Raw genomic sequence first — 12,515 nt, forward strand, 5'->3', positions numbered from 1 at the left:
TCATGAACCATGCCACACGCTTGCTTGTGGATTTATCGTTAAGCGTACACAAATGCCTCAAAGTACCGTTGGCTGCTTCTTAGTTTGTGTGTTTCGGTTGCCCTCATGCCGCTCTAACAATTCTCGTCTGTCCATCTGTCCGCACACTCGCAGGTCCGAAACCGGCCATGACCGATGTGCAGGCTGAATTGGACCGACTGGTCCGCAAACCGGACTCGCCCGCTGCCCAACCCACGCCCTCTGCCCAGAACGAGGTCTTGTGAGATCCTCCACCTCGTCCTCTTCCACCTCCTTCCCCTCCCCGCCCACCGCCACAGCCACCTCCGCCACCGTTCCCAGCGCCACCCCAAAACCGTTGGTCTGCGGGATCTGCCCCATCGCCCTCGGCCCGGCACCAGCAGGAACACGTTTGTTCCATTACCTCCCTTCCACCAGTACATCCGAGCCATACAGGTGGTTACACGTTTGGCTATATGCTGAGCCAGTACCAGACCATGAAACTCTGGTCTCGCAACATATCTGAATCTTGCTTGGGGCCAAGTAGGGCCAGGGGCGCATGGTTAATCGTGTGCATCGTTGCATATGCCGTCATTAGCTCGGTTTTGCAGTGGACACAACCTCGGCGGGCTTCCTGAGCCCCGTGCCAGACTGGCTCGGCATGGACCCGGTGCAGCTCAGTTGTACAGTGGAATAGAGGTACTACTTTCCACACTTTAAGTCATCTGGTTTATTTATTTCTAATTTGCAATTTGTTTAGTTCGATATTCCCCACCCCCCACCCCACCCACCCACACTGATGCGACGGAGCAAGTAATAAGCGTCGACTTTTGTTGATGTTGTTGGTAAGCAGGGGCAGCGTGCGTGGTTTGCCTGGCCGGCGGTCTGGATGTGCGGGCCTACTCGTACTTTTGGCGTAAAACTGTCAACCAGCTGCGGCACGAGATGTGCTTTTTGGGCTTTGCTGCGGTCACACTGGTTTTTGCCCTGAAGAGTTTGAGTCGCGCATTTGTCAATGTTAAAAGGTGGGTTTGTATCTCTGATGGCACAGAAGGACACCTGCATGTACAGCTATTGGGGTGGTGCTCTATTTAGATTCAGCTGCATTCAAGTCACACTTTGACCAAGTGATCGATGTCCATTTGTGCATTTTCTCTTTTGCAAGGGAGACTTGGAGGTCGACACAATTTTAAAATGTAGCCTAGTTGAAGGCACTTAAATTTTAGGGGGTTTTTTTGGCAAGGTGGGGTACTTGCAAACACTTAAAAGTTACTTTCCTGTACATTTCAAATAATGTTATTTGAAAAAAAAAATCATAGCACTCACAAATGACTGTGCAAAGAGAGGCGGCCACTGATTTGGCATGGCTTTGAATTTGCAGTTTATTCCAGAATAGGATCCGTGTTCAGTTATTTAAAACTGTTTAAATTATTAAAATGCAGCGGTAGTGATTCTACGTGTATGTTGAACACACAGGATTTGCATCCTTAGATTCTGATCGCCGCGCTTAACGTGAAGCGGCAAGCCAAGTGTTTACATGGCATTTCAGGACGAGAAACCACATTGGTAGACTGACACTGGGAAAATACACTCCGGCATCATTTAGTGACTCTCAATGAGGGCTGAAAAGAGTCAGAAAAAATGCTTTCGACTTGGCACGACAGCGTCCTGAAATATGTTCTTAGTAGGAGTGCAGTAAATCGTGTCATTAATTTCCGAACCACTTTTAGCCAGTTTGCCATTTTCGATTGCCGGAATGTGGTGTTCTGGGGTTTGGGCTTTACTTTGGCAGGAGGCAGAGTGGTCTAAGGAGTCCTATTAAAAGCCGGTGGGCCAAACTTGACTTATCAAAAAGACTATTTAAAATTGAGAACGTTCGTTAAACTACATCGTATGCAATTAGCACTATGAGTTTAGAAGATGTAATTTGTATTGTTTTCACGTAATTTTCAATGACAGATTTCAAAGTAGAGCGGTGTATAAAACTGTTTCTTATAAATATTGTCGAGGCGGCATTGACAAAATCAAACTTAAGTAAATGCTTCATTGGCTTTTTGTAGCCTAATCTTTGAAGATGAAGCTGCATGATGATTTAAAAGTTAACAACGGTTACAGTAATTTGTTCCACCACGAGCCACTTTTTTAACATTCAAGTACCTCCGTAATGTTCAGCCAGCAGTGGCCTTGTAAATAGCCACACAGACGTTATTACTTGAATTCATGACAAAAAATTACATACATCTCATGCATAGCTGGGTTTGGAGACATTGCTGCACAATATCCAAAAGAAAATGACAACTTGAGCTACATAGGAAATGATGGAAACGTCACGTGATTTAGAAGGTGTGCTTGGGTTGGACGCGGAACGAAGGACAGGTTTCAACGCCAGATGGGGGAGGGGGGTCCTGTCCTGATTCTGGCCGGCAGCAGGGGAAGTGTGGCTGATCAGTCTTCCTATCGCTCTGTTTTGGCTAAGGTGAATGACCTCATCGGCAAATCACGTCATCACCGTTGTGCTGACGTGCCGTTGTGGAAATGCGGGTTGCGTTGGCTTGTGCAAAGAAGGGTGTGGAAGGTGTGAAAATCTCATAATGGGATGAGTTGGCCTGCAGATTATTCAGATGAAAGCACGTACATTTTAACGACAGCAGACCATTTGGTGCCAAAGCGACAATGAGTCGTATGGGTGGACGTGTAACGTTACGGGAGAGGCGACCGTCACTCTGCAGCGACTGTAAACTGTCATTACGAGTCTCACTGCTTAAAAACCAAACCTAAAACGGCACATCTGCGCGTTGTCCAAATTTGTCGCCGTGACTCACCGTACGTCTAATTTTGAAGCTGGGATAGGCAGCCAAGCACTGTGTTGTGCAGCAACCTCCACGCAACCCGTGCTCTCGCCAGGGTGTTGCATTCGATAATTAAATTACCCCCTTAGTTGTTGCCACGGTGGTGAGATGTTAACTACATCACCTGGTATACAGTAGGTCGTGGGTTCGATCCCGACCCTGACGCCTGTATATTTGGAGTTTGCATGTTCTTCCCGTGGCCGTGTGGATTTTTCTCCGGGTCCTCCAGTTTTTCCCTCCACATTTAGAAACGCGCGCTTAGAGTATTTGGCTGCTATAAATTTCCACACGATGAGCCACTTTTTGTCGAGCTATCATTTGTGGTTAGGTCGCTTCTGAAAAAGAGCTATGTTAGCTCAGGTGAGCCTTACCTGGTAAAATAGAAATAGTTTAGATTAGTTGGACAAGCCTGCTCAGTGTCACCACTGATAGCTGAAATGATAACGACTTTTAATAGGGTAAACGGTTCAGCATGTTTGGGTGCTATCCCACCTTGCTTGACAAACTACTCCTGAATGCAGCAGGTTTCTTGAACATGTGCATCTCCCTTGCAAAAGAGATCTTCATCGCAAACTCGCCAGGTTGCTCTGTTGATGTATTTCATGGACTCTTCCACTCTCAAACCCATTCTCCTACATCGGAGTTGTCAGGATTTGCCGCAGACACCAGCTCAAATTGTAATCTCGACCCTTCCAACCAGCCGTCTGATATATTTTTTTTACTTAATTCATTTTGCATGAAGGTATGAAAGAGATCGGTCAAGAAGTGGGAGGCTAAAAGTCCATTGCGCAGTTGTGATGATTTACACAATCATGGTGTGCTTTAACCAGCTGCTGAAGGGTGGGGGGGTGTGTAGTCTTTTCTTTGGCCAAACCTCTTTTGTTCTTATTAGAAGTGCCCAGAGCTTGCATAGTGCGGGCTTCTAAATGATCCTGTGCGTCCGCCATGTGCTCTGTGACCATGTTGAGTTATAAACAGCAATCGGTCAGGCATTGGATACATTTTTGTTTTATTTTGGGCCAGAGGGGGGCAGGGGTGGGCGGAGGTGGCGAGTGGGCGAGTGAAAGTTTCAGCTCAATGCTTCGAAATAAAAATTGCCTTAAAACATAAACAAGACAAAATGAGGAAGACCAAAAACGACTTAACTTCACAGAGCTTCGAGCCCTCGGAGAAATTGAATCGTTGGACTGGCCGCTGCGTCACATGGGACACGTGTGATGCACGACTCGCTCAACACAGCTGACGGATCTCGGTCCATGGGCCCAGACCAAATATTTCACTTGTTGGAACTACCAGAGGATGGGTCACACTTGCGTTATACCGACTTCTTTAAATCACCAATAAAAAGTGAACGACAACCTTCTATAATAAGCATGTTATCATGTTGGCCACGTAGCAGAGTACTGCACTTCAGCCTGGTCCAGTAATTTACACGCAAAACTAGAACACTGCAACCGACACTTTACCCCCATGGCACGTGACCTACCGATCGACTAACCGTTGTGGTGCACTCGTTTATACTGCTGGGTGGACAGACGTGGGGGGGCGGGGGATTTAGGAAACACTCTCCCCATTGTTTTCACCGCCGTACCGGGAGTTCGAAACGAACCGGCGACGTCTGAATCGCAAGTCCCAGTGCGCTCAACGACTGGACAAGACCAGACTCGTGATCCGTCCAGGCCGGAGCAAACTTCCGCCAGTGTGTCGCGATAACATCCCATTCTGTGACGTGTCTGTGTCGTTGAGCCTCTGTAAAATGTCACCGCCGTAGAGAAGGAATTCTAATAGAGAACCCCCACCAAACCCCCACCACGGCCATGGTGGCCACGGTGGCGAGATGTTAACCACCTCACCTGGTATGCAGGAGATCGTGGGTTCGATCCTGACGCTTGTATATTTGGAGTTTGCATGGTCTCCTCGTGGTCGCATGGATTTTTCTCCGGGTCCTCTGGTTTTTCCCTCCTCCACATTTCGCATTGATACGCGGTTTAGAGTATTTGGCTGCGATAAATGTCCTTCCGATAAGCCACTATGTTGAGCTATCATTTGTGGTAGCCAGGTCGCTTCTGATAAAGGAGCTGTATAGCTCAGTGGGCCTTACCTGGTCGCAAATAGTTTAGTTCTGATGGGCTGTGCGGCCGAATCTCGGTGAGCGATGCATATGCACGTGGGAAGACTGCCGTGCAAAGCGTTCACGCTGTGGAGAGTCGCCGTGTCGAGACTCGAGGGGGCCCGTACCGCGACGCGGGGTGGGGATGCCGCGGGGTAGCAAGGCACCCGCGCGGAGCGGAGGACAAAAATGAGTTTTGTTTACCGCCCATGCAGGCTTGGGACCGTCCACTTTGTAAAAACCAAGCGTGTGATCACCTCCAGTCGTTGCACCTTTTTTCTAAAAAACGAAACGTTATCGATTCACTCCGACTCGCCCAGATTGGGGTGCGGTTAATTGTGCCGGGTTTGGTGTAGGGCCCCAGACGACTTGATGTGTATGTATCCTGTAAGGAACGGTGACATTTGATGGGCTTCAACTATGGGACTAAATTATGTTAATGGTGGCATTAAAAGCAAGCTGTTTAGTATACAGTTAAGTGCACTAGCTTTGTTGAGCCATAGACTAAAGTTAATTTTGGCTTTAGCCTCTGGCTGCATGTAGCTTAGCATACTGCTAGTGATTAGGATGCATATAATGATACACGTGCTGTTCGAAAACAAGATACACATGAGCATGTCATTCTTAATTTAATTTTCAAAGTTTTGTTGTTCATGGTTTTAGAAGTTGGGTTTTCTTTGAATGTCGATCGCCATTTTAAGCTAATTGTACCCAGGGGCAGATTTTTGAAACGTTTTCATTTGAAAGCACATCATGAAAAGAATGCATTTTGTATTCATTTTGTACATAATTGCTTCAAGGTTTTTTTTTTACTTGTAATTTTGAAAATGTCTGCTAAAGTATTCTCCAGCGTGTAACACAGTGTGTTAACGAAAACCAAGTTTTTATACAATTTTGTTAGGTAAATCACAAGCAAAAAAAACCCGTTCTCGGCGACGGAAAAAGGTTGAGCGGAGGAGCGAGTTCGGGGCTTAATGCGTCTAATTAACGACGAATGACGATCGCTCGTAGCACTACAAATCATGTACAGCAGCCTGCTTGTTAATAACAATAATATTACAGGAACCATTGTATTCCTCCAGTGGTATAACGGTAAACTGCAAACTTATTTGAAAGAAGAAAACCATTTATTGCTTTATTCAGGAGTGTTATAAGCATGTACTCCCATAGGAAAATGAACGCATATTAAGAGTAATGCACACGCGAGGTGGCTGTGTGTGGACGAATAACATAGCGCCGGTGTTGATGAAACCTCCAGGGGTAATTGGCCGAGCCTGCTGTTGCATTGCTTTACAAGGTTGTCTGGAAATCCATTCGGTTGAACAATCCACCAGCCCCCCCCCCCCCCCACCAAGTCCATTTCACATTGAAAGTTGTCAGCATTGCATGCAGGGTGCTATCATTTTTATTTGCTAATGTTTAAAAACGTCTTCATTACGTGTTTTTTTTTTCCCTCATTGTTTTGTTATTTTATTGGACTGAGAATTGTAACGCGCCTAATCACTGTACTCATTACCACTCTCGTAGATTCGGCCCCGCACGTTGGAGGCAAGCCTGCCTATTTCGCACCTTTGCCATGTACCCCGACTGTCAGATTCAACTACAAGGGAACGTTTACATAACTCGGGATGACTTGACATTCAATCGAGTACAATCCGTGGACCCAGATGTTTGAGCTGTCGCTACCAAAGCGACGATTTCTTTATAGAACTAATCAATGATGGTGAATTATACCTCAGCCTTGTCAAACGAGCAGTTTATCACGCAATTCACGATTTATTGGCCGTATAAAAGAAATGCTAGCGCTTAGGTTTCACCTGCTTGGGCCTTGGCTATTTTGTTTGGTGTTGACTGGCCCATTAACACCTTAAGGCTGAGTGCTAGATCTGGACGTATGATTCGCCACTTCTGAATTAACTGAACCAATCAATTCAATGCCTAGGATCGTGTTAAGTACGTCCTGTCATGGTGTCTTGGGTGAGCACATTAACCTGTCTAACAAACGTGACGGCGTTCTTATTCACCAATCTTAAGATATTTGCTGTTGCACATATGTATACATGCCCTGCGCTGTTGTCCTTTAAAGGTCCAATTTTGGCTGAAGTCTTTGAAATAAACTTCCATCTGCACTGCATGGACGTCGGGGTCAACACCAACATTGGTGTGCTTCTACGGTGGCTAGGAGATGTTAACTAGCTCGCCTGGTATACAGGAGGTCATGGGTTCAATCCTGACCCCAACACCTGTATATTTGGAGTTTTACATATTCTTCCCGTGGTCGTGTGCATTTTTTTCTGGGCCCTATGGTTTTTCTCTCCACATTTAGAAACGTGCATTGAGAGTATTTGTCTGCGATACATTTCCACGTGACAAGCCACTTCGTTGAGATATCATTTGTGGCCAAGTCGCTTCTGAAAAAGAGCTGTATAGCTCAGTGGACCCAAGCTGGTAAAAATAAAGAGTTCATTGGTGACTTAACATCAGCCCTGTGACCTCAAATCGCGCAACCGTGATTGTTAACGTCAGCCTCTTCCGACTCCCAAAAGCAAGCCACTCCAGGAGAGTTTTCATTACTCCAGTATGAAATTATCGCCTGAGGCGAGATCTTGTCAGGGGATTTAGAGGCGTCGGTGTGAGTTGCACGAATCAACGCTCGAATGGATTTGACGACTTCCTCAATGCAGGAGTCCGATATGAACCAGGTTTCCAGCCAAACATTGTTTTGCATCTAATTACTGTTAAGGAGCCGTTGCGTTTAATTCGTCAATAATTCACTCATTGGCAGAGTGGTGTGTGTGCTTAGCGGTATTCCACTATTAGCACTTGCAACGTGTTTTGGTGGAAGCCTGGTTGTAGAAGTTCCTTGGCACAAAGCAACGAGTTTGCAGAGCATAACGTTGTAATGTCTAAATTACAGTAATGTCATTTAAATAATGTATTTGAACACAAAACTAAAATAAACTGGAATTGGTTTTAAAGCTGCCTTTGAGTTTCTTTCAAAACTGTCATTGTGCGTGCCCTTTGCCCGAGTTGCTTTTTTGAGGTTTCATCATTAGAAGTTGATGCCACGTAGGCCATGTGATGGTTCTCTCTACCCGGCGATGTCACCATTCATCGCCCTCAGCTGCCCAGTTGCCTTGCATCAGGCTTAATTTGACTGAAATGCAAATGAATATGATGTAAGAATCTTGATTTAAAGCTTTCGTGACTGCAGGAATCCATAGTCACGTAGGTAGAAAATAAAATAAATCGCGACGTTTCGGGCGCAACACAAGCATCCATCATCAGGTGGGAAAGCATGGTCTGCACCTGATGATGGACGCTTGTGTTAAGCCCGAAACGTGATTTATTTTATACCTACGTGACTTTACCGAAAGAACCAAAGAGTATGATGTAAGAATGTTTTTTTGAATCAAAATTTAAAATCTGGAATGGTGCCAAATTACTGAGAAATTGAACCGCCTTAGGTTGATATGGCATGCTGATGGCACCTTCTTGATATGCACAACACCGATGCATGCGGTTGTGGAGTTTGATTTTTGCAGTGGCCGATTAGAAGGGAAATGTTCATTTAATGTGACGAGGTGCCAGTCACGTTCGCGAGTGATGTTGATATCGACCTGTGACAGTAAACACAAGGTGAGGGGCGGAAGAGAATGAGCAACCTCCTCCCACTGAGAAAAATAGGAGCTTACGTTTGTGGAGGTGATCTGAGTATGGGGAGAGGTAGGAGAGTACATGGAAGGGAGTAGAGTGAGATGAGAGGAGTGTGGAGGGGAGTAGAGTGAGATGAGTGTGTGGAGGGGAGATGAGTGTGTGGAGGGGAGTGGAGTGAGATGGGTGCGTGGAGGGGAGTGGAGTGAGGTGAGTGTGTGGAGGGGAGTGGAGTGAGATGAGTGTGTGGAGGGGAGTGGAGTGAGATGAGTGTGTGGAGGGGAGTGGAGTGAGATGGGTGCGTGGAGGGGAGATGAGTGTGTGGAGGGGAGTTGAGTGAGGTGAGTGTGTGGAGGGGAGTGGAGTGAGATGAGTGCGTGGAGGGGAGATGAGTGTGTGGAGGGGAGTGGAGTGAGGTGAGTGTGTGGAGGGGAGTGTGTGGAGGGGAGTGGAGTGTGTGGAGGGGAGTGGAGTGAGATGAGTGTGTGGAGGGGAGTGGAGTGAGATGAGTGCGTGGAGGGGAGATGAGTGTGTGGAGGGGAGTGGAGCGAGATGAGTGTGTGGAGGGGAGTGGAGTGAGATGAGTGTGTGGAGGGGAGTGGAGTGAGATGAGTGTGTGGAGGGGAGTGGAGTGAGGTGAGTGTGGAGGGGAGTGGAGTGAGATGAGTGTGTGGAGGGGAGTGAGATGAGTGTGTGGAGGGGAGTGGAGTGAGATGGGTGCGTGGAGGGGAGTGGTGTGAGATGAGTGTGTGGAGTGAGATGAGTGTGTGGAGGGGAGTAGAGTGAGATGGGTGCGTGGAGGGGAGTGGAGTGAGATGAGTGTGTGGAGGGGAGTGGAGCGAGATGAGTGTGTGGAGGGGAGTGGAGCGAAATGAGTGTGTGGAGGGGAGTGGAGTGAGATGAGTGTGTGGAGGGGAGTGGAGTGAGATGAGTGCGTGGAGGGGAGATGAGTGTGTGGAGTGGAGTAGAGTGAGATGAGTGTGTGGAGGGGAGTGGAGTGAGATGAGTGTGTGGAGGGGAGTGGAGTGAGATGAGTGTGTGGAGGGGAGTGGAGCGAGATGAGTGTGTGGAGGGGAGTGGAGTGAGATGAGTGTGGAGGGGAGTGGAGTGAGATGAGTGTGTGGAGGGGAGTGGAGTGAGATGAGCGTGTGGAGAGGAGTGGAGTGAGGTGAGTGTGTGAAGGGGAGTGAGATGAGTGTGTGGAGGGGAGTGAGATGAGTGTGTGGAGGGGAGTGGAGTGAGGTGAGTGTGTGGAGGGGAGTGAGATGAGTGTGTGGAGGGGAGTGGAGTGAGGTGAGTGTGTGGAGGGGAGTGGAGTGAGATGAGTGTGTGGAGGGGAGATGAGTGTGTGGAGGGGAGTGGAGTGAGATGGGTGCGTGGAGGGGAGTGGAGTGAGGTGAGTGTGTGGAGGGGAGTGGAGTGAGATGAGTGTGTGGAGGGGAGTGGAGTGAGATGAGTGTGTGGAGGGGAGTGGAGTGAGATGGGTGCGTGGAGGGGAGATGAGTGTGTGGAGGGGAGTTGAGTGAGGTGAGTGTGTGGAGGGGAGTGGAGTGAGATGAGTGTGTGGAGGGGAGTGGAGTGAGATGAGTGCGTGGAGGGGAGATGAGTGTGTGGAGGGGAGTGGAGTGAGGTGAGTGTGTGGAGGGGAGTGGAGTGAGATGGGTGCGTGGAGGGGAGTGGTGTGAGATGAGTGTGTGGAGTGAGATGAGTGTGTGGAGGGGAGTAGAGTGAGATGGGTGCGTGGAGGGGAGTGGAGTGAGATGAGTGTGTGGAGGGGAGTGGAGCGAGATGAGTGTGTGGAGGGGAGTGGAGCGAAATGAGTGTGTGGAGGGGAGTGGAGTGAGATGAGTGTGTGGAGGGGAGTGGAGTGAGATGAGTGCGTGGAGGGGAGATGAGTGTGTGGAGTGGAGTAGAGTGAGATGAGTGTGTGGAGGGGAGTGGAGTGAGATGAGTGTGTGGAGGGGAGTGGAGTGAGATGAGTGTGTGGAGGGGAGTGGAGCGAGATGAGTGTGTGGAGGGGAGTGGAGTGAGATGAGTGTGGAGGGGAGTGGAGTGAGATGAGTGTGTGGAGGGGAGTGGAGTGAGATGAGCGTGTGGAGGGGAGTGGAGTGAGGTGAGTGTGTGAAGGGGAGTGAGATGAGTGTGTGGAGGGGAGTGAGATGAGTGTGTGGAGGGGAGTGGAGTGAGGTGAGTGTGTGGAGGGGAGTGAGATGAGTGTGTGGAGGGGAGTGGAGTGAGGTGAGTGTGTGGAGGGGAGTGGAGTGAGATGAGTGTGTGGAGGGGAGATGAGTGTGTGGAGGGGAGTGGAGTGAGATGGGTGCGTGGAGGGGAGTGGAGTGAGGTGAGTGTGTGGAGGGGAGTGGAGTGAGATGAGTGTGTGGAGGGGAGTGGAGTGAGATGAGTGTGTGGAGGGGAGTGGAGTGAGATGGGTGCGTGGAGGGGAGATGAGTGTGTGGAGGGGAGTTGAGTGAGGTGAGTGTGTGGAGGGGAGTGGAGTGAGATGAGTGTGTGGAGGGGAGTGGAGTGAGATGAGTGCGTGGAGGGGAGATGAGTGTGTGGAGGGGAGTGGAGTGAGGTGAGTGTGTGGAGGGGAGTGGAGTGTGTGGAGGGGAGTGGAGTGAGATGAGTGTGTGGAGGGGAGTGGAGTGAGATGAGTGCGTGGAGGGGAGATGAGTGTGTGGAGGGGAGTGGAGCGAGATGAGTGTGTGGAGGGGAGTGGAGTGAGATGAGTGTGTGGAGGGGAGTGGAGTGAGATGAGTGTGTGGAGGGGAGTGGAGTGAGGTGAGTGTGTGGAGGGGAGTGGAGTGAGATGAGTGTGTGGAGGGGAGTGAGATGAGTGTGTGGAGGGGAGTGGAGTGAGATGGGTGCGTGGAGGGGAGTGGTGTGAGATGAGTGTGTGGAGTGAGATGAGTGTGTGGAGGGGAGTAGAGTGAGATGGGTGCGTGGAGGGGAGTGGAGTGAGATGAGTGTGTGGAGGGGAGTGGAGCGAGATGAGTGTGTGGAGGGGAGTGGAGCGAAATGAGTGTGTGGAGGGGAGTGGAGTGAGATGAGTGTGTGGAGGGGAGTGGAGTGAGATGAGTGCGTGGAGGGGAGATGAGTGTGTGGAGTGGAGTAGAGTGAGATGAGTGTGTGGAGGGGAGTGGAGTGAGATGAGTGTGTGGAGGGGAGTGGAGTGAGATGAGTGTGTGGAGGGGAGTGGAGCGAGATGAGTGTGTGGAGGGGAGTGGAGTGAGATGAGTGTGGAGGGGAGTGGAGTGAGATGAGTGTGTGGAGGGGAGTGGAGTGAGATGAGCGTGTGGAGGGGAGTGGAGTGAGGTGAGTGTGTGAAGGGGAGTGAGATGAGTGTGTGGAGGGGAGTGAGATGAGTGTGTGGAGGGGAGTGGAGTGAGGTGAGTGTGTGGAGGGGAGTGAGATGAGTGTGTGGAGGGGAGTGGAGTGAGGTGAGTGTGTGGAGGGGAGTGAGATGAGTGTGTGGAGTGAGATGAGTGTGTGGAGGGGAGTAGAGTGAGATGGGTGCGTGGAGGGGAGTGGAGTGAGATGAGTGTGTGGAGGGGAGTGGAGCGAGATGAGTGTGTGGAGGGGAGTGGAGCGAAATGAGTGTGTGGAGGGGAGTGGAGTGAGATGAGTGTGTGGAGGGGAGTGGAGTGAGATGAGTGCGTGGAGGGGAGATGAGTGTGTGGAGTGGAGTAGAGTGAGATGAGTGTGTGGAGGGGAGTGGAGTGAGATGAGTGTGTGGAGGGGAGTGGAGTGAGATGAGTGTGTGGAGGGGAGTGGAGCGAGATGAGTGTGTGGAGGGGAGTGGAGTGAGATGAGTGTGGAGGGGAGTGGAGTGAGATGAGTGTGTGGAGGGGAGTGGAGTGAGATGAGCGTGTGGAGGGGAGTGGAGTGAGGTGAGTGTGTGAAGG

At 49.7% G+C, this 12,515-nt stretch overlaps 1 protein-coding gene across 5 annotated transcripts in view; it reads left to right on the forward strand.

Moving 5' to 3' along the window:
• Positions 1–7,934, forward strand: part of DYNC1LI2 (dynein cytoplasmic 1 light intermediate chain 2) — a 37,774-nt gene extending 29,840 nt beyond the window's left edge. For 4 of the 5 annotated variants that reach the window (XM_078875761.1, XM_078875763.1, XM_078875762.1 and 1 more), the window contains one exon: positions 154–7,934. In XM_078875761.1, the coding sequence (XP_078731887.1) occupies positions 154–263 (110 nt within the window). In that variant the 3' untranslated portion in view covers positions 264–7,934. The remainder of the gene's footprint in view (positions 1–153) is intronic. The other variant, XR_013639930.1, reaches the window with a different exon arrangement.
• The last annotated feature ends 4,581 nt before the right edge of the window (positions 7,935–12,515 follow it).

This window comes from Lampetra fluviatilis, chromosome 42 (genome assembly GCF_964198595.1).
Source record: "Lampetra fluviatilis chromosome 42, kcLamFluv1.1, whole genome shotgun sequence".
Lineage (NCBI taxonomy): Eukaryota > Metazoa > Chordata > Hyperoartia > Petromyzontiformes > Petromyzontidae > Lampetra > Lampetra fluviatilis.